At 45.1% G+C, this 27,970-nt stretch overlaps 1 protein-coding gene across 3 annotated transcripts in view; it reads left to right on the top strand.

Annotated features, from left to right (window-relative positions):
- Positions 1-27,970, top strand: part of LOC126548007 (protein odr-4 homolog) — a 76,177-nt gene that overhangs the window by 34,269 nt on the left and 13,938 nt on the right. For 2 of the 3 annotated variants that reach the window (XM_055063580.2, XM_050196081.3), the window contains exons 6-8: positions 106-414; positions 4,358-4,495; positions 6,340-6,427. In XM_055063580.2, the coding sequence (XP_054919555.1) occupies positions 106-414; positions 4,358-4,495; positions 6,340-6,427 (535 nt within the window). The remainder of the gene's footprint in view (positions 1-105; positions 415-4,357; positions 4,496-6,339; positions 6,428-27,970) is intronic. The other variant, XM_055063582.2, reaches the window with a different exon arrangement.

Below are 27,970 nucleotides of genomic sequence, written 5' to 3'. Positions count from 1 at the left end.
AGTGGACTCATTTCAGAATTGCGCGTGGCTTGCCAAGTGCTTGTGAGAAAGAAAGAAAGAAAAAAAAAAGATCAAGCATGTTTTCTAAGGTGAGTGTTTGGGCAGTGTACTGCACGGCCTGCTGACTGGAAGCCTGCAGTGGGACCGAGTGCGTGGCATCGACTCGAGGCATCACTGAGCCTGGACCTGTGGGTTGCACTTAGTGAGGAGCGCTGTCGTCAGGGGCTTTTGCGACAGATCCAAGTGGGCTTGGAGCCTTTCATGCGAGGCCTGCATGATGCTCGAGCACTGCTTAATGGGGAAGCCCGGCCTCCCGATGAACCCCTGGCTGCCGTCACAGACAGGCGCCGCTCCCCACGTGCTGCCAAGGATACCCCCCAGAGCCTATTTCTCGTTGACCTCTTGCTGCCTCTAGTGAGTGCCACCTAGTTGCCATGCTGTGCCTCATTTACATTCATTTTTTTATTTTTATTTCATACGACTGCACCTTTGCTGGTGCAACCAATCAGTGGCTAGCACTATGTGAACAGCATGCATAAATACACTCAAACCTTGTTATAAAAAATGTGTTAGGTACATTGAACTAATGAATATATTGAAGTAATCGTAATTTCCTTTACTGATCATTTTGCATCAATTAGGCTGAAATTTGACAGTGCATAGTGCTGCTTGTACCTTAATTGATTCAGCAGTTCAGTACTCCTGCCAGTTGTTTGTAACGTGAGTACGCGCCAAACCGACCACGCTGCCGTGTTGGCGGCCATGCATGCATTCTACTACTGGCACCTCACATCGCCCTACCAATGCTGCCAGCTCTTGCACTCTCCTGTGCTCTGTGTTTGACTTGTGCACCTTGGTAAAAGGTCATGTACCATTATGCCAGGAAGAAAGGCAAATAGAAGAGCACATGGTTTGTTGTACTTTAAGGAAAGATGCTTCGGTACATGCTGTGCCCTCTAACCATGGCTGCAATAAAATTCTGTGCGTGCGTAGTCAAGGGGTTAAGATATGCAGTTAGTGCTGTCATAGAGGTCTTACTTTGTATGGTTTGCAGTGCAGCTGATTTTTATCTGCGACACTTTATACAGAATAACTACTTCATATGCTGCAACTACAAGGCGTGGACATAAGGTAAATCTCACACTACTTGTGTGCCTTTGTGCATCCAGTATGCGAAATACTATGTTTTGGTCGCAAGCGGAAGTGGTGCGCTGCAGTCCCTCTTTGCAGGAACATGTCAGTCTGCCAATTCAGTTGTAAATAGGTTCAGATCTGCAGTGCCTTTCACGTAATAATAATGTCATAGTATTGTGTGACAGAAGTATCAAATAATATTACATTGAATTACACGACATATACATTAACGAGAAGAAGGTTTATAAATGGCGGTCAGTGCACTAAGCAAAATAAGGGACAAGAAACTAAGAATGTAACCAGGACACAGCACTGATCGCTGAGAATAAGGGGAACTGGAGAGCCCAATTTTTTGTTAATCACAACTGTATGAAGCCAACAGATAATGAAGGCAGGTAAAGCATAGGGAAAATGATTTGTAGATTTTAATTGAGGTATAGAAATTATAAGCTAAAGGCAAATGAAAGTGGATGAAAAAACAACTTGCCATTGGTGGAATCCGAATGCTCTGTTTTTTGCTTGCGTGCGAATGCAAGTAGTCTTTCTTAGCCTTCATAGTGTTGCCTGCTGTGTGTGAAATGAGTATAAACACTCTAAGATCTGTTATGCCACTACTTATGCTTGCACGATGGCAAAGATGCATTAGCATTGACAGCTGCATTAGAGAAAGCATTCAAGGATATAAAGAACCTTTTTTAGTAATGTGAGTACTGAATGCTTACTGATTATTTTTTGTCAATTAAACTGAAATCTGGCGGTGCTGCATGATGCTACTTGTACCTTGATTGATTCAGCAGTTCAGTACTCGTGCGAGTTCAGTACTCCTACGGACGAAGCAGCAGCAGAAAACAACCTTTTGCGATTCTTTGGCGATGTGCAGTGGATTTTGTTATCCTCTTACCCAGTGGTTAAGAGCACTCTCCCTCCCCTTTTGTGGCAGCCGATGGCAGTTGTGAGGGCAGACAACCATTATAACAAAGTAATGGATATGTATATCAAAGTAAATGCTTCTTCCCCTTCAATCTAGTTAAAGCAAGGTTTTATTATGTTCATCAAGAAGCATACTTTAGCAATGCCTCACTTTTATATAAGAAATTTGTTGCCTTTAGAAAATCTTGATATTTAAAAGTTTTTTTTTTGTGAATTGTATTTCTACATCGTGATTACTTTTTGTTTGGGGTGTCAAAAGCCCAGTGGTTCACTTCTTGAGTGAAGCCTCACCTTAGTGCGCGTTGGAAGCTGGTATTGAAGTTGATGTTGTTTCTTCATGCCAAAGACACCAGCTTCCAAATTATTTCATTATAACATGTTTGAATTCAGGTTCCTGTGAGTGTGTGTCCCTCCACACTGTCACATGTCACATGCTTCAGTGCGCAGTTGAGGTATCATCAGGGGTCCATATTGTGCGCCACGGGAGACTGTAACTGAGGCCAAGTTTTGCATGAAGGTGTCGAATAGTGTGACCTAAGAAGATTGGGGCTCTGACTTGTTTATTATTGCATCTTTTTCAACCTCACGGATAGAAATATGTCATGAGTATGTTTTTTGTGAAAATGGAATGGAAGAGGATTGCACTCAATTTTGGTGCCAACAAAATTATGAAGGCACCTAGCAACACTTATTAACTCATGACCTGCAGTAGTTTGCGCCAGTGCCTATGGAGTTGCCAGCTATCTCCTCTCTCTGCAACCCCATATCCTTGCTAAATGGTACATTGTTGACCTGTGCAACGTAGGTTATAGCATAGTGAAATCTCGCTACTATGAACACCACATTAACGAACTTTTCAGTAACAAACTTTTCAGATTAACGAACTTTTCAGAAATCCCCTGCTGACTTCTTATGGTTTCAACGTAAAAATATTTCAGTAATACGAACTTCAGAATACTGAACTTTTCAGAATAACAATCATTATTAAGTTTCCGTGTCATGTTAACAATGCCTCAGTATTACGAACTAATATTCCGAAATCTGGGGATTCTTAGATTTCCGTGTATCCTTCATGGCAGCTGAAACAGTAGGCAAGCAGACGACAAGGTGCAGAAAGCGGACGCTGCCGCACACGGGTTCGGAAAACCTGAGACACTGCTCAATAAAAAAACATGGGAGAAATAACTTTTATTTATATAGCCGGCAGATTGGTGGGGGGGTGGGCCAACCCCGCCTAGATGGTAGCCAGAAGCCTTTGAGCTCTAGCGGCATCCTCGGCCTGCTGGATGGCCAAAAGTTGGTCTTCGGGGGCCGAGCTGAGCAACCTGGTGTCTCCCGCTGCTTCCATTCTGGTACCATGCTCAGTTCATGAACCCAAACATGAAGGTAGAAGTGCCGGCAATGTTCGACATGTATGAGCAGTTGTTTTCTGTTTTCTGTTGTTTTATCACTGATGCGATGACACCACATGTCTGGCAAGAGAATTGTCAGAATATCAGGGGCATGCTGTTAAGTCCGTTGTTTTCTGAGGACGCATGCTTGAAATTGATCTGTCCTTTCACATACTGTGCTAAATCTACTGACTCTTCCTCTATCCAATGTGAATGATAAAAGGGCATTCTCAATGTTAGTAAATTTGCATGTATGTATTGCAGTAAATTATAGCGGTAGTAAATGGTTCTGCTATTGTAAATGTCAGCTATAAATAAATGTTCCTGCGAACATACTGCACTTTTTATTTATATTTTTTTTTGTAGTTAAAGATGTTTTTGGAGTAGGGGCAAAACTTAAGTATGAATAACGCTAAAGAAGGCAGAAAAATTCTGACTTTGATTTTGCCTAAAAGTAAGCTTGAACTCCAATTTTGATGAATAAAATTAGCTAGAAAAGGAGCCACGGTTTCACCCAAAAATGCAATAATAAAATGCAGAATCCTAGTCATATCTTTTGATGCTATGCTGATCAGCAAGGCAAGACATTTTTTTCTTTGCTATGTTTAATCTGAAACACTGTGCAAATGAATAGTCCTATACAATGCATGTTTTTGTGCATTACTATTGTCGTTTGCTTATTTCACTTCTCATTGGCTATAGATAACTGCCTGTACTGGTAACCTGTTGTTTAGGTCTTTCGCTTTTTCACCAGATTTTAAACAGCAGCATTGGGTTTGCATAAATTATAAGACTCGTAATTGTTAATTGTTTTAGAGCCATTGAAGGCAAAAATGTGTGAGAGATGTATGTTCCTTTAACAAGGTTTCTCTGGGTCAACAGAACAATATGGTGGATTGCAGGATTGTGGCAATGGTGGGCACTCGCCTGGTGGCCAAGTGCAAGGACCAACATCTTGTGGAGCCAGTATGTCCATAACGGGGACCATACAGTGTCGAGGGTTTGTGCATGCCAAAGCCACTGTCCAGGAAGCTGTCAAGGTCAGCTATGTCTGCGCTGCTATATCACTCACAAGAGCTACAAAACAAGAAAGTAGGAATATTCAATTGGGTTTCAGTGCTGGCCATTTGCTTCTATGTTGCAATTGTGGTAGCTTTACATATTCACAAAGAAATTGCTGCCATGGCTCTCTGATTTCTGCTGGTTGCTGTGATTGGTGCCTTCTTTGAAGCCTTCATTCTTTGAAAACACATTTGAGAGTGGCACATTCCGAGTGTGTAAACAATTAGTGACATAATTTTTTTTATACTTCATGGACATTCTTCAAAGGAAGGAAGAAAGAACTACGTAAGAGCTAGGTTCATGGAAAGAACTACGTAGGGTGTTTTTATTACTTCAGATACAACTTATATTAAAGAAATTTATTGCATAATTAAATAAATACATTGTAAGAAATATTGAGTAGTCAAATATAACTATTAACAATATATAGTTGCATGCATCTAGACTGTGCCACAGTTTTTATATTTAAGTTTGGGTCTAGCTGCACGAAACACCCTGCAGTAATGACACAGAGAGACAGACAGACAGTGTTAATTGATGATAGGAGCCATAGGTACTGCCAATAGCTGCAAGTGGAAACCTGTGTTGACTGTATCTTGGTGCTATGGACAAAAAGCTTTCACCTTTCTGTCCAAAGCTGTTCTGAGAGGTGCATTGCCTTTTTACTTATTGTATGTGATGTGAACCACACCAACTTGAACTTTTACTTTGCCGGCACTTCTGCAAGCATGAGATTGTGGGTGCTGTGTGGAACACACAGGGAAATGACTCTTGTCCTGATTCTGACCATATTAACTACAACAACAACAAAAAAGCTTTGCTTTTTTTTTTTGGTGCTATGCATTGTCTGGACAGTAGGCTTTTATACTAATGAGACATAAGTGCATTGAAAAAGATGGTCTTCGAAAGATTCTACACAACTGGAATTGTCCATACTAATAATGGTCGTAATAGTGAGGCACAACTGTATTAAACTTAAAGTATAGTTTGCATTCAAAGCATTATTATTATATCCATATGCATTTGCTGAAACTAGAAAAATGAAAGATAACAACTTTAGAATGGAACACCTCTTGTTTGTCTACTTAAAACACTTCTCTATTTCTTTGTCAAGGTAGAGGATGCTTACGTTCTCTGTTAGCATATGTAATTTGTTTTGTGTGGACTTGAAAGTGAATGACTGCAGAATGCCTAACTATGCTGATGAGCATAAGGGCCAAACTACATGTATGCTTGCTGGCGTGCCTTGCGTTTGCCGCCTCGCGAGGAATGGCAGTTTGAACCTACAAGATTTGTTCTGGCATATGCCCACTTGGCTCACTATTTTCGCCCTGGTAGACATTGTTTTGTATTTTTGTGAGGCAGCTAGAGGACCAATATTTGTCTGGAGTAGAAATCTATGCTCGCGCCATGCTTTGATGTGTACGATCTGTCCTGCACCATCTGTGCATGCATGAGGCACGTGGGCACGAGCTTTCGTTTGCTGGCACACGTACGTGTAGCTTAGCCTTAAGGGAAACACAGAAGTTAAGTACATGCAGCAGAGATGGGTTTTCTTGTGTCTTGGTTATATTCACAGCTTGCCATTTTTCAGCCATGCAAACGATTTGTGTTCTTAGATTTTGATGCTAATTAAAGAATTTCAGGTGGTCAAAAGTAGTGTGGAGTGCCTCAGATGCCTCAAAATAAGATAGTGGTTTTGTCATGTAAAATCACAGGATTTAATTTAATTTTGGCTAACTTAGGTGAAATGAAATCCTTGCTGATGCAACTAGCAAAGCTCGCTATTATTGGCAGCCTAATGTTACACCAAAACTTACAGGCCATCAAGCAAGATGTATATCGGAGCATCACATCAAGATGTGAGATCCAGTGTGAAGATATGCTACTTATAGAAGATGAACAGCATGGTAAGCTCCTGACTGCTCTTTCCTTTCGCATGTTCAGAGAGCACAAGGTGACATTGTGGCCACCACATTCACCTTAGAGATAAAGGGAAACAACGAATCAAGCCTGACGAGTACTCTTTTTGAACCATCTCTGGATTCTGGATATGTTCAGTGGAAAAAAAGAATGCATGCACGCTGACATGCAAAGCCTGAATGCCTTTCGCAAGAAAACCTGACGAGAGTGTTTTTTAGGCTTTCAGCAAACCCTATAACTTACCATTTAGGATAGTATTATACAGTCGAACAATATTCAGGTGCCACGAAAATTCCATTGTTATAACCGGGTTGCATGAAAAAATCTAAATAGGGGGATGGCAGAGCTGTTGTGAGAAAACTATAATGGCGGGGAGGCCAGTGCCCCTCCCCACCACCTTCCTCCATCCGGCTGCTGATTGTGTTCACTTGTTTAACTACTTCCTGGGCATTCCGATCGCGTGTAACAACTCGCGGCTGTCGGCGTTAAAGAATGACACTGCTATAACAACTGCAAAGAGGTGTCACGGGTGGCAAGCGATAAGCGAGTACTGCTGAGGCACAGTACGTTGTGGAAGCGTGCAGTCACATAGTTTCTTTTTTTTTTTTCATACCTCACAGGCTTATTCAGAGCCTGGATAAAAGAACCATGCATAAGATAATCTTATGAGCCAGTGTTATGTAGAAGAAGCTGTTGAAGTGTAGCAAACAAGGAGGAGGATGAAGTGTGGCCCAGTCCGCCGTCTACACTGTTGTTGTGACCCCGCTTGCCATCTTTCCAGGTCGTGTAAATAAACCCCTTGTTTGAAATCTCGCCATAACATCTTAGGTGGAAATGTGGGGTACATCCAAAGCACACTGCAAAACTACGCAGAGGACATCCTGTGGGCCATTAAACCATGTGGACTGAGAGGCCCTCTGGTTCAGCCTCAACTACCACAACATCGGTTGTCATGACCCAACTCCAAGACCCTGGCACCTTCTCTGGTACTGACACCATAGACGTTGAAGACTGGCTAACTGAATACAAGAGGGGCCACAACAATGAAGATGGCGGGCTTGGCCACACTTCATCCTCCTTCTTGTGTGGTACACTTCAGCAGTTTCTTCTACATAACACTGGATCACAACATTAGTTTTCATGGAAGCAATCACGATGTCGAACTGGAACTGAACTGAAAATCGCAACTGAACATCATTTTCAGCTGAACCAGAAACGAGTGAATATCTTTTCCTCCACCTTGGAACTGAACCAGAACTGGAAGTTCTTGGAGGAACCGTTGACCAAATGTTCAGCCCAGTGTCATTGTTACTACGAGAGTAGACGATGTCTCTTGCATTGATTCGGGCAGCATGTGAAGTGAACAGTTAAAAGTGAACAGCCTCGGGAGCAGTGTTGTGGCTTGTCGCAGAGATCTGATTGGCTTACTAAACTTGTGTGCATGGTTTGCTTAACTGAATATTGTACATGTACACATAGTTGGTGCGCATTGTCATGACAGAGCGTCGCCAACGCTGCTTCATCGTGGAGAATACTCTGCTTGTGCATAGGGCATGTGCTGTGTTCAGGCACGCTCCTAATGTGCATATGTATACACAACAAAATATATAGTTAGTACCATGATTTTATTATTATTTCTTTGAGAATATTTGGGACTGATATTAGAGTGGAACTTTGATATAGTATCACTTTCGCATAAAAAAATTTATTTTTTTTACTGTGGCTGCAGTTATGAGCTAGGAGACCTCCACTCCAAATGTCCCATATGTCACAATGTTTCTGTGCCGAAGCACTGTGCCAGGACAAACTCACTAGCTCTGCCTTTCTGTTATCTCAAATGCAAGTATAGGTAAGAAGGCTTCAACGTGGAATGACACTCTTATGGTTTAGCTCATGCAGTTATGTATAGCTCTTTATTACAGGAACAAATACAATAAACCTTTGCTGTTATGAAAAAGTCTTACTTGAATTCTCACTTTTTCGAAATTTCTCGCAGCCATAATCCCAAACACATGCATTTTTAATCAGGTTACTCGAAGCTTACCAATAAGCAGCTCCGCTTAGAGCAAACTAGCATGGGTGCGTGCACACTCACGACGGTGCTTAGCACCTTCTGCGCAGCGAGCGAGCGAGCCCCTCCATTGCCAGTTACACAGTCACGGTGCCTGCACCCCCTTTTCCTCCATGTTGTGCCCACACATTATCAGCGGTGAGCAGCACCCATGGGGGCTCCATGGCAACTAGCGAGAAGCGGGTGCGCACTCATGGCAGCACTCAGTGCCTTTCGTGCCAAGCGAACAAACGGCCAATGCAGTGCCAGCGTAACGTTTTCCTCCATGCTGCGCATGTATGTTCTCAGTGGGGAGCGGCGCTGCTACAGAGCCACAGCAACTAGCCAGGTGCGGGTGTGCACTCACGGCAGTGCTCTGCACCTTTTGTACCGAGCGAGCAAGCAGTCTTCACCGTTGCCAGCTATCACCATCACGGTGCCTGTGCGTCCTCCATGCTGCGCCTGTGCGTTATCAGTGAGGAGTGTCACCGCCATGGTGCTGTGGAAGTAGTGCACAACAGAACAGGCAAATGTTACTCGGCACAGGCTTCCGCATGCCCGATGTGCGCAAGGTCACCCGAATGAAGACACTTTACTTCTGCTGTGTTTGTGTGCAATCGATTTCGATTGTGCTTGAAAATGTGCTGTGTGACACCCATATTAGGCTTCCGCGGAGTTGCGTTATTTCAGCTCTACCTTCTTAACTGTTATGGAGTAGTTGCTTTTATGACTTTGCCGCTTATATCCAATTTTTTTCACCATTATCTTGACTTTGTTATAATGAGGGTTTACTATACATAAGGATCCTACAGCTGGCCCAGTACATAATGTGTGAGTAGTGGTTCTGTAAGATAGCATGCATGGCTGTTGCTCAAGCATGCAACTAGGGTGCAGAGATGTTGCAAAGTAGCTTGCACTTGGGACTGAATGTAGAAACCAGGTACTTTGTCTCCTCCAATTTCTATTCACACACTAGACATGTTGAACGTAGCAATGCTTACGATAAATTAAAGCAGGAATGAAAATGCATAGCACAGCAGCAGAAAGTATAACTGGACAAAATAGATTGACAGCTCCAAAGACACAAGAGCGAATAAAATTGATTGAAGTAGAGTGAAAGCATCTTGCCGGTGGGAAGAAAGCTCGCAGAAGATTGGGGATTTTGGATGCAATTTGCACACCATTCAATGCATTGGTGGGATTCTATTTTTATCTATCTTGCTATCACCGTAAATGTTTCCAAAGACCAGAGAGAATTGTAAGCCTAGGGCGTTGTCCTCTCTGTCTGGGATGTTTGAAAGTATAGCTGCAAAAGTGTACCCTTTAAATAAGAAAGAAAAAAGACAAAGTACGGAAAGTCGGAAAATGCATAAAGCACATGCGAATAATGGCGTAATTATTTTAATGAAAAATAGGTTCCATTAAGTACCCACTGAATTTGACCAAAATTAAACAGACATATTGGATCAGTAGTTCTAAAGAAGGCAAAGAGAAAAGTTTGAGATGTTTATTATGAATTTTCAGAATAATATCCTGTTCCACAAAAAGTGGAGCCAAGAAATTGGCATGAGGAATGTTATCAATTTCCAAGTATCCTTTGTTACAGCAAATGCAGTTTCTGGAAGTTTAAACGGACACTAAAGAAAGATATGAAGCAGAGTTAAATGGAGAGGTTATTCGTCTAGAAGTCTATCGTCATTTTCTTTCTGCCTATATATGACTTTGTGCATAGAAGATGCCACCGAAGGTCCCAGTACTGCTTGTCAGTTTGAATTGCTTGTACCAAAGGACGAGCTGACGCAAGCCCTTTGTGATCTTCCTCTCTGCTGTATGGGATTTTGGGCTAATGTGTGCGGTACCAGCTAGCTAAGGTCTAAGGAGATGCGCAGCTCGTTCTTACTCCGCACTGCGTGTAAATGGGCACTGCAGCAGGTTTGCTAACTCACTGGCAAGGCGTAGAGGAATCCAGCATGTGGTACAAACTAAAGGGGGTTTATTCCCTGTTATGTGTAATAAGGCAAGTATGATACAGGGGTTATGGAACTGGGGTGACAGTCGTAGACTACGAGTGGAAGTTCCTGGGAAGTCTGCTCAGCAATGTAGGCTCTTCCAAGCTAACTTTGCCACGCAAAAGGGGGCTGCCTTGCTCAGAAGGACATGGGACCAGGTGGGTCTGCACGTCCGATAGCCAATAGTGCCGAAGGAGAATCTGCCGGGCAGAGGCACTTGCATACCTCGGATGTTGAAGGAAAGGGTGAGAGGGGCCCGCTCCTCGGGCACTGTTCGTATGCGCAGCATAATTGGAGCTGCGTTCGCAAGCAGCAGGCTCTGTCTGTGGTGAAGGTACTATTGGTGTCAAATGGAATGCGAACAGCAAGTGCATGGCCGAAGCATAACTGAAAGTATAGTGCATGCCACCGAGTCATCACCATTGACAGTTGCGCACATCTGGTTTGACCGCACTGCGCGATGATGCTCCCCTGTACTGCAGTATTTTCGTTTCTGTTCTGGTTCTCTTTTATTTGAAAGCGAGAAAAGAAAAATCAAATAAAACAGAAGCTATAATGTCGCCGTATACGGCGAGTATTGTTGCACAGTGCGGTGAAACTGGATGGGCGAATCTATCTTTGATGGTGACTGCAAAAAATTTTATACGCGCACCGCTGTTTGCATTTTTTTAATGCCGATAGCACATCCAGTTTCTCTGCACTATGTGATAATACTCAACCTATACTGCAATATTTTAGCTTCTGTTATCCTTGATTTTTCTTTACTCACTTTCAAATGAAAGAGAACCAGAAGAGAAACGAAGATATCGCATTATGGGGGAGCATCCTCACACAGTGCAGTCAAATTGGGTGCGTGCACCTGTCAATGGTGATGACTGGATGGCATGCACTATACCTTCAGCTATTCTTCGGCCATGTGCTCCATTGCTTGCTTTCATTTGGTGCCGATAGTGCACTGTCCGAAATAAGGCTGGTATGGCGTGTCCTCAGCAATCGCACAGGTGAACCAGAGACGGCGGTCCAAGGGGTCCCCACAGCTGCTCTCTGTGGTCAGCCAGTGCTAACATCACATGAGATGTACCATAGTCCAAAACGGGTGGTGCCACTCCCAATTTTTCATTTTTTTCAATTTCTTGCTTACGAAAAGCTCTGTTCTCGCTACGAATGTCTAATTAGTTATTACAGAAACCTAATCTTTCAGTCTAGCTTGACTTAATCTTTTCGCTAAATGTTCCCTTAAAGGGCCCCTCACCAGGTCTGGCCATTTTGAGCTGACAAGCGCAGAGCATACATTGCGCGATAACGATCGTGTCTGCAAAGTATTACATCGCTACGCACCGCGGAGAGACCTGAAATTTCAGACTGAATGCTGTTTTTCCTTCTCACGGCCACCGCGTTCCAAGCTGGACGGTGACGTCCTCGTGTCCCTGCGCCTACGTGCTCGTGTCCATAGTGTGACGTCGCTCGTAGTGACATGTGACTTCAATAATTATTCAAGGCAACATCTGTTATTTGTGTGATCTGTTGCTTGAATTTACAAATTGAAGTTTAGAGAAATAATGAAACACACAAACGGAATGTCTGCGAGTTTTTCGTTTTACTTCGGACCGAAGCAAGAGAGATGTACTTCCGCTTCGTCTGCTTGTTCCCACGGTCGTGTGGTCACGTGCGCAGGTACTGAAACTATGCCATTTTCTACCGTGTTTCAATGTGTGATCATGCTCTCCACTTGTTCTGCCTCAGCATTCGTGTTATACTGCTAGTCATGTTTCCTTGTGCACAGCGTGCAAAATCGTGCCCTGCACGAATGAGACAACAGCTCGCACGCGACGCTGCCAGCGTAAGTGCGTAGCACTGAAAAAAAAAATAATAATAATAAAGAGGAGAAAAAAAAAAAAAAAGAAGGCGAAAAAGAAGGTTTTTGTCTTGGCCTGTGACGTATGCATCACGTGATCCTTGAGGTCCCGTAAGGGAGAATGTAGGGAAGGAATTTCGCTTGCGGAGGCTAGACGGGGCGAGTGGAGACAGCGTCTTGCTTGGCAGTGGAGCCCGCCTGCTGAAATCATGGGTTCGCGGCACTGAAATATTTCTATCTCGGCTATCAATGGGCCGACTTGAAAAGTTTTTTCGGCAGAACGCTCGCCAGAGGACATGTAACAACTTACAACGTATAATCAAAATTTGCTATGGGGCCTGGGCAGGGGCCCTTTACTATATATGGGATTTGAAGTCCAGTTGCTCAAGTAATCATTATTATATTATTACAGCAATAACTGTTATGCAAACTTAGCAGCTGCATTTGCTGTGGAAAACCTGATGCTGCTCTAAACAGGAAAGTTTTTTCATTCATGCATAAATTCTTTTCGCACTCGTGTCTCATTCTTGTGTTACTACGTGATAACATGAGTAAGTATTTTGCTTGGCTCTTTGTCACACCTGGCAGTCTAAATCTTGACCATAATTGTGATGGTGCTGCTATAATTTTTCCTGCAAAGACGGTGATGAAGATGAGAAACAGTAAAAAAAAAAAGCTTAATGCTGTTAGCAAGGTGAAAGATAAGTTTTACTGTTTTCCATTTGATATGATGTGTAGCCTGCAAGGCAATTTCAGAAGTTGAAAATGTGCCCAGGCGATGAAGTTCTTATACCCCCACAATGGCTCTGGCACTCTGGTGCTGAGCACGAGGTCAGTGATTAAAAGGAAGCTTTAGCTCAGGAGCACCTGTCTTTCTCCAGCTGCCTTTGTGAGTCTTCCACGGCACGTTATCGTTACAGCATGGTGTACAGAATATCAAGGCACAAAGCTTTTCTGATTGTGTTTGTGACCACACGAGACAATTTGAATTTCATTTGATAGATGGTGCCATGTTCTCAGCTGGACTTTTTGGTCACATATTGGCAAGCAAAGTCACATGGTGGAGAAACCTGAAATTGTCATTTTGTCTTGGCATTTCTGTGGCACTTTTGTTATTTCTGTGACATCCTCTGATGAATATTGAACCTGTATACAGTCGAGCTCACAAATGCTTGATTATTATGAATGAAGATAACATGATGCTCATAATTTCGATGTGGCCTATAGCATCTTGTCTCAAATAAAATTAACGTTTAACGGCTACAAATTCCTCTGAGTGAACAGCGTGTTACGACTGTGGAAATTATATAGATCTTTTTATTGGGTGAAGAGGAAAGGTCTGGCAACTGGTGTGCTGCGAGCCTTTTTTCTCTGGCTTGTGCATGCCGGTGCGGGGCTGCTTGAATGTGTTGCTGTCACGTGCTGTGGAATTGTTTTTAGATGTTCTAGCTCGTTCTCTAAAAACATTTATGTGATGTCAGTTCATACAAGGTCATCAAAGAACCACTGTGTAGCCTTTGGGTGCAGCAGTAACCGTATAGACTCGTGTAAGGGCCACACCCGTGGAAGGGCTGCACCCCCAACTTGGCAGCCCAAAATTTGCGGAAAACAATTCCCATCGGAGAAGCAATTGTGTTCGGTGCCCCGATGCTGCACGCACACATGGATTGGCAAATGTTCGCATCCTGCGTACTTCTGCGTGCCACTACTGGAATGTGAGAGCCATCTAGTAGAGGCCCTTAGACGGGTTTGGTTCCGTTTGGCATTTTTCAATGCAGCGATCACTGCAGTTGGTAAACCATTGTGATATGTAAGCTTTGTGCTTGGGCATTGCTTCTTTGTGCCTTGTAAAACAGTAATATCTATTGGGGATCTCATAAAAAGAATGCAATGTCTATTTGTACATATACAGTTTCTGCAAAAAGGGTGAGTACTTCATGGACGGGCCAAACAAAATCAAACAAAAACATCAGTTTTCATCCCCTTGTGCACTTAAATTTAAGTGAATGCCGCCGCTAAGGTGTGCCTCATAACACCACCGGCTACAGTGTACCGAAGACGATTGTGTGGCAACTTGGCTCCAACACAACGCCATCAGACATTGTGGCTTCACTCAAGATGATATTGGGAAACGTGCATGTGACTTACAACAAGCTTGCGTCCCGGCACGTGAGCTACACATCTATCACGTGGCTGTCGCAGAACATGACTTTGAAAGCATAAACTCACCAGAGGTATGGCCACCGGGCTGTATCTTTTGACCATTCGTAGGTACTTTGTGAGTACTGTAGGGGTTGAGGACGGACTTCGGAATGAAACAAAACTTGGGGGATTTATTTTACATTATATACAGAGAGGTGAGAGTCAAGTAACAGTCGTACAGTCATTACGGGCCGGCAGCAACTCAGACGCTGCGGCCCGCGGCAAGAAGTTCGAAAGAGGTGAATCAGGGAATGCTCTGGTCTCTCTGGAATGCTTCTTTTAAACCCTTCGAGGACTGGAAGTCGCGTCATGTTCGGCCAATGGGAGAGTCCGCTCAGATGACGCCATTTTCGGCCAATGGTTGGCGCCCGTGTCGCGGTGTCACACCCGGCGGCTCTCTGCGGTCTTGCCTTGCAGACTTGCAATGCGCTCTTCAAAGGCGGAGAAGGGGGACGCTTGGGCTCCATTGTCCGAGGGCCCACCTACTCCCAACAGTGCCGGGCTATCCCCTCGCCTTCTGGAAGAGTCAAGCAGTGAATAGCTACCAGCGGTGAACTTGTGGCCTTCAACTTGTTTGCTCGAGCGCTCCTCTGGAATGTGCTTTCCGTGTTTCTGCGCTTCTCAATTAGTTGTGCTGCAATTCGATGTGGTCTGGGGGAACTCGAAGTAGGCGCACGAAACAGCTCCACATCTAACAGCTCGTCCTCGCCCCGGTTGTTCTGAATGGCCGGTGAACTCAATTCGCCGGCCATGAGGAACGCTGAAAGAACCTGCAGGGTATTGGTGTCGAGCCTCGATTGACGAACTTTGGGATCCTGGGCCCTGGAGAACAGACGTCAAACAAACAAAACAACACAGCGCTGCACCACGTGCAAGTGCAGGCCGTTCACCCCTGACTCGCCAGGCTATTACTGAGCCAAAATCAACCCTGATCTTTTATTTCCCCAATTTTGACAAAGCAGTTCCAACCACCCTTCCAAACAGCTATCCATTTCTCCTCGAATGCCGACAAGACCAGAGTACTATTGTTGTTGCAAAACAAAGGGTCGTTGACGTTGCAAACAACAAATGAAAACAGCCGAACATAACTTAAGTGGCCTAACTACACGAACAGCATGTTTCCAATCTAACGCAGTGGCGTACTTATCACACGTATTGGTGCCACTGAACAATCTGGTCAACCTCACAAGTACGTAATCACAAACGCACTAGCCTTGTGGTCACTAAACAGAACGCGTACTTGCGTAGTAGGCAAACTTTTCATTTACGCTTACTCACGTTTCTTCCCTGAAAGTCCTACAGGACACGTGACTTAAACGAACAATTAAACTTGCGGGACTTACACACTCCGCAGAACCCTTAAAATAATGCGTCTTCTAATAACTCGTTCCACGCATACTTTTCAGAGAAGTCAGAATACGGCTGCCCTCAACACACGAGCAACCCAGTCATAAATCTGCTTCCTTCCGTCCACACAGGACACGCGCTAATGGAACTAAGAACGCTTCTCGGTGCAAATCATGCACTCACTGAAAACCCACGCGGTTAACCTTAGAAAATAAAAAAAACGCTTATAAAAAAAAGAAGGTTAACTAAAACACACGCGCGTTACGATAGGCCTCTCAACAATAACCTTGACACTCAGGTTACTTACACACACACAAAAAAAGAAAGCCTATCTACTTATTAATCAACATCTCGCGAGACTTAATGTTTACATAAAACGCATCTTTCCAATCTCGGAGCTTCTCGAACAAAAGCACAAACAAAGCTCATACCTTACACATTGAAAGAAATACTAGTCTCAAATCGCGAAAACTCACTTCATTTCGACGGAAGCGCTCTTGCCTCGCCTCCCTTTCCAAACGCTTATGTCTGACTCATACTTTGAGCCGTACCCGAGGTGGTCGCGGTTTGAAAGCTACTCTGGCTGCCGAGGAACAACAAAAGGGCTGACTCACTATCAGCTCCCCCAAGACGTTACGGTCTCCTGCCAATTTGCGTCCTGGCGCCCCGCTTTCCTCACAAACTCGATTGACCGCGTCGCTACTCCCCACCTGGTCTCGTCCTGCCACCTTGCGCTTCTTCGTACTGCACGCTGAGCTTTGAAAAGAACTACGGAACGACGAGGAGTTTAACTGCCCCGTGCCCTTTGTCCGCGTCCGTGCAGAACATGCTTCGCGGTCCCCCTTTGACCGGTGGCTCGAACGTTTTGGATGCGTCAACATCGTCCGTGACGACCGCACCTTTTTCCTCACGCCCTGCCCTTTTGGGTTTCTCGCCATCTTTGGCGGCGCTACATTAGTTACCGTCTTTCGGTCTTTACCGCGCTTTCTCTTTGCACTCGCTTTCATGTCGCTTTCTCGTGCCTCGTGCTGGCCGGTACACCTCTCATCGGCCTGGATCGGTCTCTTACCCGCGCAGTCTGAGTGATTTACATTTAAATCTACTCGCACTTTGCCTCGACTGGCGGACAGCTCAACCGACTCTGGCACAATGCAGCAGGCTTTACTCGAGTTATGCGACTCGCACTCTTGCGAACTGCCCTCTACTGCATTGCCCAGCTCACGCTGTGCATTGGCACACAGCCCGTCGGTATCGATCGCTGTCTCACGCGCACAGTCCGAATGATTAACAACGGAATCATCCCTATCTAGACTGGCGGAGAGCCGCACCGATCCCTGGACAATGCAGTTGTTCTCTCGTGAACTACGGAGCTCGCCATCCCGAGAACTACTCTCAACTGCATCGTCCAGTTCGCACTTCACTTCTGCACGCAGACCTGGCTCTACATGGGTGCTCGCGTCTGTCGAGTCAGCAGTACCCTTTTCTTCGCTAGCAACCTCGCTAACATTACAAGCGACGCACACGCGCGGTAACTGTGCCAATTTGTTCGCAGCTGGCCTAGCTGTCTCTACAGTCATCTGTTGGCACAGCACCTCGTCGCTCTCCTTGCGGCCTTTAACGGCCTCTGTTGCCACTAAGGCATCGTTAGCAGCTAGCCTTTTCCCTTCACTTCTGAATCTGCAGCCAATCTCACAGGCACTACTCTTCTCGTCGGCTTTTGGCGAAAATCCGCTCGATGCTGCCTCATTCTTTCGCTCTGTACTACCTACAGAATTCTCAGACAGTCGTTGTCTCTGTGCCATTAACTGATCACAATACTGTCTCTTTGATCAGTGCTGCCTTCTCTCTCTCATACTTTTGCTCACGCTCACGCTTACGTTCCTGATACTCACGTTCGCGTTCATTCTCACGTTCGTGACGCTCACACCTAAGAGTAAGTTCTTGAAGCTCACGCTTCCGTTCATTCTCGCGTTCTTGACGCTTACGCTCACTCTTACGTTCACGACGCTCACGCACACGTTCACGACGCTCACGCTCCCGTGGTTCTTGTATCACCTCCCAAGCAATCTTAATGCTTTCCTCATCATTGCCACTATCTTCAATCGCCTTTATGATAGCTGGCGTTTTCATCCGTTCGTCCGCCTCAACACCCAAATCGTCGCACACCAACAACAAGTCTAACCTCGTCAACCTTCTAAGATCCATGGCAGCTGCCCCGACAGGTGGTTAGAACTGTTTTCCTTAATTAATTTGTGCAAGTACACAATGCATCAAATTCCCGATTCCCAGAACTATCAAAATGAACGCACAACATTTGAGTCTGGCGAATCAAAAGGAAAAAAACCACGCGCTCACTTACGGTTGCAGCACCGTGCCATCCGGTTCATTTGTCCGCTGTTCCCGGTTCCTCCGGACTCCCTGGGTCGAAGGCTCGCTCTTCTTCGGTACTCCCAGTTTCTTCGGACCTCTTTCGACGAAGGCTCTCTCTTCTTCGCTCTTCCCGGTTCCTTAGGATCTCTCTCGACGAAGGTTGATCCGTAGCGCTGCCACCAGCTGTTGTATTCGGAGGCGATCTCACCGCTGCCAACCAGTTGTAGGAGTTGAAGGAGGAAATCCCACCGCTGGCGCCTGTTGTAGGAGTTGAGGAGGACTTCGCGATGAAAACTTGGGAGGTTTATTTTACATTATATACAGAGAGGTGAGAGTCAAGTAACAGTCGTACAGTCATTACGGGCCAGCAGCAACTCGGACGCTGCGGCCCGCGGCAAGAAGTTTGAGAGAGGTGAATCAGGGAATGCTCTGGTCTTTCTGGAATGCTTCTTTTAAACCCTTCGAGGACTGGAAGTCGCGTCATGTTCGGCCAATGGTTGGCGCCCGTGTCGCGGTGTCACACCCGGCGGCTCTCTGCGGTCTTGCCTTGCAGACTTGCAATGCGCTCTTCAAAGGCGGAGAAGGGGGACGCTTGGGCTCCATTGTCCGAGGGCCCACCTACTCCCAACAGTGCCGGGCTATCCCCTCGCCTTCTGGAAGAGTCAAGCAGTGAATAGCTACCGGCGGTGAACTTGTGGCCTTCAACTTGTTTGCTCGAGCGCTCCTCTGGAATGTGCTTTCTGTGTTTCTGCGCTTCTCAATTAGTTGTGCTGCGATTCGATGTGGTCTGGGGGAACTCGAAGTAGGCGCAGGAAACAGCTCCATATCTAACAGTACGTGGACAGACCATTGCAAGCAACGAGACCACTCAAACAAGCGTAGTATGAACTGTTACTACCAGAATGTGAGGTGCCTTCGTGCTAAAGTTGAAGCCTTCTACTCTAACCTCATTGCATTGAACACTCCTGTTTTGTGCATTACAGAAACGTGGCTTGATGGCATTATACCTTCTGACCAGTGCTTCACATCCAACTACACTGTCTCATAGTGATCATGATTATGACTCCATGCGTCTTAAACGAGGTAGTAGCGTTCTTATATTGGTGGACGCCTCATGGATTACACACTGCATGTTTGACCTTGAGTCATATATTGAATGGGTTTGGATTGAAATCCTTTCGAAGGACTGCCCCAGCTAACTGCTGTGTGCTTATTACTTCCCACATTTGTTTGACATTGATAAGTTTATTCAGCACTTCTAGGAGGTTGAACAGCTCATACATTTTAGCAAGCATCGCGTCCACATCTATGGTGACATTAACATGCCTGGCATCAAGTGGGGTACAGGTAGTGTTTCCAATGTTTCCTCTGGCTGCTGACACTGCAGCGTTGTCGATAAAGCAGACTTGTGCGCCTAGTTCCTTATCAGCTACCAGCAAGAAACGATATGGTCGGCCGTAGCGGGTGTCGCTACTCACATGGTTTTTCAGTAACTTAAAAGCTCAAGTACTGAGCTATAAAGATCAGTATTCTGCTGCTGCTGTGTTGCGTCACTTCGGCGGTGACGAGGGTGGGATTGAGGGCACCCCAGTTTGACGAGACAGCAAGCAGTTGGGATGCCTACCTTGTTCGCCTCAAGGCTTACTTTGAAGGCAATGATATTAAGGACTCATCGAAGCGCTGGGTGCTTTTGGCAGCATCACTCAGTGACAGCGTAGTTCGAGTTCTTCAGGGACGATGCCCGTCGACGCCCGTGAACAGCTTAGAGTATGACGAAGTTGTGAAGGTGTTAGAAGAGCACTACAGCCCGCGAGTGAATGAGACAGCGGCAAGTCGCACATTTTTCATACGGAAGCAAGAAGATGGCAAGACAGTTGAAGATTTCGTGGCCGACTTACGACGTCTTGCGAAAGATTGCAACTTCGGCAGTTTTCCGGACAGAATGTTATGAGACCGGACAGTCTGTGGTATCCAGGACGACGATGCCAGGCGGTTCCTGCTGATGCAAAGGAAGCTGAGGAATTCGCAATGTCTTCAGAAACGGCTGACTGTAACGTCCGTTCCATGAGGAATGCAGATGGCGAGAAAGACGCTAGCAATATGCTCTTCGTTCAACGGCGTCGTGGCAGTGGACGAAATACTGACAGCAGGTACGATAGACGAGACGCCCGCCCTTCGTGCTGGAGATGCGGCTCAAGTCACTCGGCATACGAATGCCAACGTGTCGTGAAGGTGTGCCGGAGATGCGGCACTAGAGGACACTTGGCAAGAATGTGCCAGCGCCGGCACACCAACCAACAGGGATTGGGAACAGGCGCAAGCTCGGCATACACATGTTGTTCTGGAAGCCTGCTACATTGGTGATGATGATGATGAAATGCGGCTGAGCTCTTTGCATCAGGCGGGCAAATCGAATATGGTCGCCGCAGCCACCGCTTCGCTCGCCACCTTCGCCCTTCTGCCGAAATAAATGTAGGGACGACAGCACGGCTAGTGGGCCGCCATCACGACTTCCTATACTTTGTTTACAGGAACCTCCCTGAGATATTCGACATCAATCCGAGCATATTGTGACGTGTTTTACTCCTTGCACTGTCTGCCATTTTTGGTACCATCTTTCGGTCATGCAGACTGTGCCGACAAATTTTTGTGTAATGGGGCATATAATGCTTTTGTATTAAAGCTTTAGTAGTAATTACTACATTTTGCTGGTAGGTAAATAAGTCTACATTAATGCACTGAAAAGTTGAAGCAAATACTTTTCTATCAGTATGTTTGTTAACAGCATGAAGCTGACCATTACTTTTTACAATGCATGCCTGTGGATGGCAAACTAGATGGAACATGAATGTGTGTACTGAGAACTGTCATTTTTCTAATAAATTGCTAGTGTTTTTCCTGCCGAATGTTTTAGGCATTGTGGAGGTTGAGCTAAAACACTTAAGCTGCAGATCAGACATGGGCACCCTCATAAGGGTGCCCATGTCTGATCTTGACACACATATTCACTTGTTCCTTGGAGACTGGTATCTTTCCCACAGCATGGAAACACTCGATCATCATTCTGATTCTAAAGTCCGGTGGCCCCCCGACAGGGTAAAAATTTATCAACCTGTCTCGCTAATTTTCTCATTTTGGAGGTTATGGAGATTGTCTTATGCCTATTTTCATCCCAAGCTGTATCATAAGCAACACAGTTTTCGTCATAACCGCTCCACTGCCACTAACCTGTGTATGTTCCTTCACAGACTTGCACCTGGTTTTCATACCAGAGCTCAGATGGACACCACCACCTGTCCAAAGCTTTTGATTTGGTTTCTAACCCTCTGTTCCTATGCAAGACGGATTTGTATGGCATATGCAGGAAATACCTGACATTGTTTTCTAGTTACTTGCCTCATTGCACAAATGCTGTACATGTATCAGGTTGCCTCTTTGAGTTTCTTCACTTTTCCTAAGGCACCCTCAGGGCAGCCATCTCGGCCTTCAACTCTTCTTAATTTTTATGACAATTTAGTCTCGCGCGTCAAAATCTGTGATGTGTTACTTGATTCTTAGTTAACATAATAATTATGTGGAAACCAGCAAGGAAACCCGCCATGTGCAACCTCTCTATTTCTTTTTACCATTATTTTATCCGTCCTTTCATTTACTGTCACTACTGCTATCATAATCTTTAAGTTTGTTTTGCTCCATGCATTGTGTTTATTATGCTTTTTTGCACTTACGTAGACCATTCGCTTGTACTGTAGTGCACCACACTAAAGGCGCTAAGCTCTTTGTGGTCACACAGTCAATAAATAAAGAAACAGGTTGTGGTTTGGCACATAGAACCATAGAATTTAATTACTTTTTTCATCTCCTTGAGGCTTGAACAGTGTGAATCATACTTATCTAAAGTGGCCAGTTGGCTGACTGACCGTCATCTTAAATAAAAAAAGAAAAAAAAAAGAAAAAGAAAAAAAAAGAAAAAGAAAAGATAGCTAACATTACAATAAGACCATGCGTGTTCATGCTGCATGCTGGGCCTATGTGTTATAAAACAAACAAATCTATAACCCAGCAACTACTGCTAAATAGCTGCTTTGCACACTCGCGCAGTCTGCAGCCAGATGCTTCATTACTCTATAGACAAGTACGATTCACACTGTACTGTACGCTGTTATTACTAATTAAACTATTTTATTCGTATGGAAACACCGCATGCACGCAATTTATCCGCAGGTAACAATTTGAACGCTTGTCAAACTAAACAGAACTTATTCTATAAGACGGACACTTGGTGATAGAGATCGGCAGCTTCAGCTTGAACATTTTCTCTGCATTTTTACTATATGTTGTACAAAATGTAAATACAAGTGAGCATTTTAAAATGTCCTGGATATCAGGCCCAGCCCCACTTTCCTTACTCCACCATGATTAATGAAGTTTCCACATCTTCAGACTCCCGCTCGCAACAATGCTGTGTTACAGTAGCGGAGGAGTATCTCTTTCCCTTCTTCTTTCCATGGCAGCACAACAACGCACCTGCTGATATACTTGCCGGTTGTTTTTGGAAGCCAACGAGGCACTCATTTCAAGAAAGCTCACCAGAACCGGAGATGTTCATTGCTTTGCCAGATGAACAGCAGAGTCTGCGATGATGCTTCATTGAGAGCAATTGTTTCTGCTCGCAGTTCGCAGACAATCAAGTTAGTATAGAACTCGAAAAACTTCTTTTGGCTAATCAGTCCCTGTAGTGTCCAACCAAGTGCCAAATTGAGACTAATCATGTACTATTTTTGCTCCGTATAACTTCTCCTGTCGGGATCTTCCAAAGGTGGTCAGCTCCATTCAACCAGTTGAGACTGGGCCCTGCATCTGCCTGAAGAAATTTTCTTTCATCAGAAGAAATTCGCCTTCATCTCCCAGCTTCTTAAGAAAGTTGGCTTCAGTTGATGATGCGGCGACATAGTGCCAGGTAACTGGAACCATGATTGCTTGCATGACATGCATGTCTTAGCTGTGTTGGCTACACAGTGGGACTTCCAATGACCCTTAGTTCTTCATCAGGGCTTGAGGATGCATTGCCAAACATGTGAACCATAATTCTGGTTTCGCCTACTACAGTAGAACCTCTGTTATGTGTCCCTTGATTTTATGAAGTGCCGGATTTTACAACGGATTAGTGTAGTCCTGGCGGAATCCCCATACAGACAATGCATTAAAAACCTTTACATGACGTGAGATTACACACGTTCCACGTCCATCCCATCTCATGTTGTATAAGATGGGATGTGTGAGGAGGCATTGCCTCATGCTGATGCTGCTGGCTGCAACCTTGGACAAGGATGTCTCCACAGATGCTGCGGTGCCTGTGTCTATGTTCGCAGATGTGCTATGTAGCACCGACAACAGTCGACGCTGTAGGTGACCTCCTTGCGGAAGTCGCTGTACTTGAAAGAAAGCTCTTGCTGCGTGGTTCAAAGAAAGTCTATAAAAAAACCGACTTGATATTTTTATAGTGTTTAGGTGAAGGAAAACATAATGTTTTAGCATGCTGGTGGATGCGGATCGCAGTACTACATGGTATGCTCAATTCATTCTATAAAGTGTGATTTGCACCTGCACTCCAGTATACTTTTCACATTTTATTTTTTGGTGGTTTTGGATTCTGAGATCTGGAGAGTGTTAGCCTATGTTTGAATTAAGCTTATCACAACTCTGTCATACAACTCTGTGTATTATAGACATAATTTTTGTTGGTCAATTATATGACACCTGGATTAGATGATGTGTTGCGCCATCCCAAAAAAGTAATTAATTGGGATTCCACTGTGTCTGTAGTCAAGAGTTCTGCAGTGAGAACTTCTGTAATAAATTATCTCTGACTACTGCCATCTAGGATTCATTTACTTGGACCTGGTGTTCTTAACAACAGAAGTGCAGAAAGTCTGCAGGTAAACTCTATTGCCCGTCCTTGCGATGACATTCAATGACTCTGTCGCATAGCATTACCGATAGTGACGAGATGACCGCTATTCTGCTTCCTGAAACTTCCGCTGTTGTTCTTTCTTTGTGTAGTTTGTGTCACGCATGCTCAATCCGTGTCTTTCATGACAAAATGAACACACAAGTTTTACGGGGCAAGACCGTGCCTGCTGACCTTCTGAAGTACATCTGTAGCAGCAGTTGTCTTTGGCCAGCTGTCCTTTCTTAGTAGCAAGAGAGATTTTGGCATTGCAGGCGCACGTACCTCGCTCTTTCAATTGACAGAAGAAGCATTCACTCCAGCTGGACGAGGTACTGTGCAGTACAGAAGTCGTGCTAGCACCTCGGGTCCTCTCAGCACAGTCGTTGAGAGATCGTTGTGTTGTTGGGCAGCACTGTGCTCCGCTTTCCAACTCAACACGTTTGTATGAATGTGAGCAGCTCCTTTAACTTAGCATCCAATGTTGCAGCTGCCACTGTTCCGAGATGTTTTGATGAGTACCAGACATGCACTGTCTTAAAGCTTGGGTCTGCTTTTCAGTGTATACACAAGGACAATCTTGTATGGCGAAGCTTCCTGTAGCATATCAATCAGCATTGCTGAGAAACTGAGCATTGGTATGTTTAGTGCCATTAGACAGCAGATGTTTAGCTGCATGGCACCATACAGTTTCCCAAGCCTTGTATGTCTCTTCCCGACTTTACATGTGGTATACTACAAAGCACTGACAGGTGGTGCTGGCCTAACTTCTTGTGATCACCAAAATGTTCATTGAAAGTTCGATGACATTGGCATAACGCAGGGGTAGGATTCCTGTGCCAAAGACAGAAAATGACCGAAATTGCGGCACGCTGCGCCAGAATGTCTTGGGAATGTGTGCTCCGGCAGTGGCCGCGAACAGTGAGCGGATTCGTTTTCCAAAAAAAGAGTGCAGCTGTTGAAATTCCGCACACCGCGCGACGGCACCTCCCGCAGAGTTTCTTGTAATTTTCGCATTTGCAGCAATGGACTTTCTGGCACTTCCAGTAAGTGGCCAGCACGACGCAGCCACTCCTTGCTGTCGGGCTGCTGTCACAACGGCCTGCGCAGCTGTGATTGTAGAATTTAGAGTGTACGTGAATACGATTGAGTAGGTCGAGCGGTGCGGTGCTCCCTAGCTGAGGCACAAAACAATGAAAACTAGGCTGAGGGCATTGCAAGCTAACTAGATTTAGGGAGGCGCACGCTGCAGCGAGTTCAACGGGCGTGCATCTCTGTACCAAGGCTGGTATAGCGTAAAACTATTCCAGTCTGTTTTTGTGCCCATATGGGCGAGGCCTATGCCATTTTGGCCTGGCACAAAGGGTGATGGCAGATTTCAAATAAAACAGATTGGAATAGTTTTATGTTATACCACCAGAAAGTTAAGCATTAGGTGCTTTGAAATTGCCCTGGTCTATTATGTAGAAATGACTAAAAAAAAGTCACATATTCATTTCACCTGAAAGGCAAAACATTGATCGCGGTAGCAAATTAGTAGACAGCTATACGAAGTAAGGATGGTAGTTTTATTGTCCATATAAACTTATAAACATTCACTTACTAAATTACCAAACGTGATGTCACACACGCACAAGCAAAAGTGAACACATTTCACTCGATCACCGCGTGTACTCGCTGTCAAAACGCTGGAGTGGGGAAGCGCGGCAGCAGCAGCAAGCGAAGTGACCTTCGTGCTGCCTATTGCTTGAACGCGTAATAAGCGCTGAAAACACAACGCACACAATGCTATCATCACTCGGCGCATGCACTGTCCCCATCACAGATCGCTTTCAAGATAGGGCCCGCGCGGCCTTGCCATATGCAGCAGCCGCTGAAAAACCCTCTCCTGCTCCTCCCCTTCCCCCGGTACCTTGTGCACGACGAAAGACTGTGTGCTTTCTCCTCACATTCATTTCTCGCACGCGCGAAATTGAGCCGCCATCTTCGGCTCGCCCTCGCATGATTTGACTCACACACACAGCATACGGTGCGGGGCAACGATGTTGTCATCCTTGGACTTTATACAGAACACCATGGCGATGACAACAGCAGAAATGCACCTGGTGTGTCCATATAATTGCTATCGCCATAATAAAGCACTGTAGTTCGTAACTCTCCCTTCTCCGTATGGTCTGTTGGTGAAGTGCATTTCCAGGCACTTCACCCACACTGTCGAGACATTAAAGAAAAATGTGTTTATAAAAAATGTGCTATTTTTAAAATTTTCAGACACACTAATGCAGAATGCATGTTTTTTTGTGATTGCTACCATAAATTGAAGATATATAGGCACTATTACCAAAATTCGCATGTACTAGACGGTTGCAGTATCGGGGTTATCTGCTTGAAAGTTCAGCTTAAGACGTTGCTTAAGGCAGTTGCACTACAGCGCTCGTGTTGGTTTATTCTGCTTCGTAGTGGTTTCGAAGTGCACTTCTATATTGCATGTTCCATTATTCTACCAAAATTCAGATTGGCCTGTTCCAAATTGCAATTTAGTCTGCTCCAAGCTGCTCCAAAATGCAATTTTGTCTGCTCCAAACTGCTCCAAAACACAGTTTTTCTTGCTCCAAAATGACTTTAGGCAGTCCCACCCCTCATAACGAGATCTGACAGTCTGGCAATCACTGCCACCGCTTCGCCTGCAAGGGTAATGCCGTAGATGGAAAAAGTTGTTTTTTGTCTATAGAGCGTTGTTCAGATGAATATTCTGCTCGTACTGCTCCCAGAAACCTGACTGTTTATGAATGTTGGCACATCAAGGTTCAGTAGCCATGGGGCAATTCTGAGCATAGCCACAGGAGCTGCCTATGTATAATTCTGTGAAGTAGTGTACGTGTTCCAAACAGCAATTTTGCAGCAAATCTCGGCAAGCATGCTGATAGTTTGATTTTCATACTCTGCAACAGTTACGTATTCTGCTTCCAGCTTGTCGTCGGCAATGTGCTCTTCGAGAGCCACATTAAAGGGTCGCTCGCCAGGTCTGGCCATTTTGAGCTGACAAGCACCGTGCATACAATGCACGCTAACAATTGTGTCTGCTCAGTATTGCATCGCTATGCGCTGCTGAAAGAGCTGAAATTTAAAACCGAACGCCATTTGGTCTTGTCCTCATGGGCGCCGCATTTCCAGCCAGAGAGCCGATGCATATCACCCAAGTGTGCCTACGTACATGGCAGTGCTGTGATGTTGCTCATAGTGGCATGTGATTTCGAGAATTCGTCAAGGGAGTATCTTTTATTTGTGTAATCCGTTGCTTCATAGATGAATTAAAGTTTAAAAGACTAATAAAACACAAACCGAATGCCTGCGCATTCTTGTTTTACTTCGCCCCGCAGCAAGGGAGATGTACTTACATTTCGCCTGCTTGTTCCCCATGTCGTGCAGTTGCACGCGCAGACAACGAAACCATGTCATTTTCCACTGTGTTCCAGCGTGCGATCATGCTCTGTGATCTGCTTGTATCTGCCCCGACTTATACCGTTAGTCAGGTGTTCTTGTGCACGGCGTGCAAAATCATGTGCTGTGCAAAACGAGACAAATGGAACAGCTCGTGCGCAACGCCTTGGTTTAAGTGCACTGTGCAGCAAAAAAACGAGGGGGAAGAAAAAAAAATGAAGGCGCGGTCCATGACGTATGCGTCACGCGATCTTCAAGCTCCGGTATGGGAGAAAGCAGGGAAAGAATTTCGCTTGCAGAGACTAG

The sequence above is a fragment of the Dermacentor andersoni genome, chromosome 1 (genome assembly GCF_023375885.2).
Source record: "Dermacentor andersoni chromosome 1, qqDerAnde1_hic_scaffold, whole genome shotgun sequence".
Lineage (NCBI taxonomy): Eukaryota > Metazoa > Arthropoda > Arachnida > Ixodida > Ixodidae > Dermacentor > Dermacentor andersoni.
The sequence above is the reverse complement of the archived record's forward strand: the minus strand, read 5'-3'. Positions and strand labels throughout refer to the sequence as shown.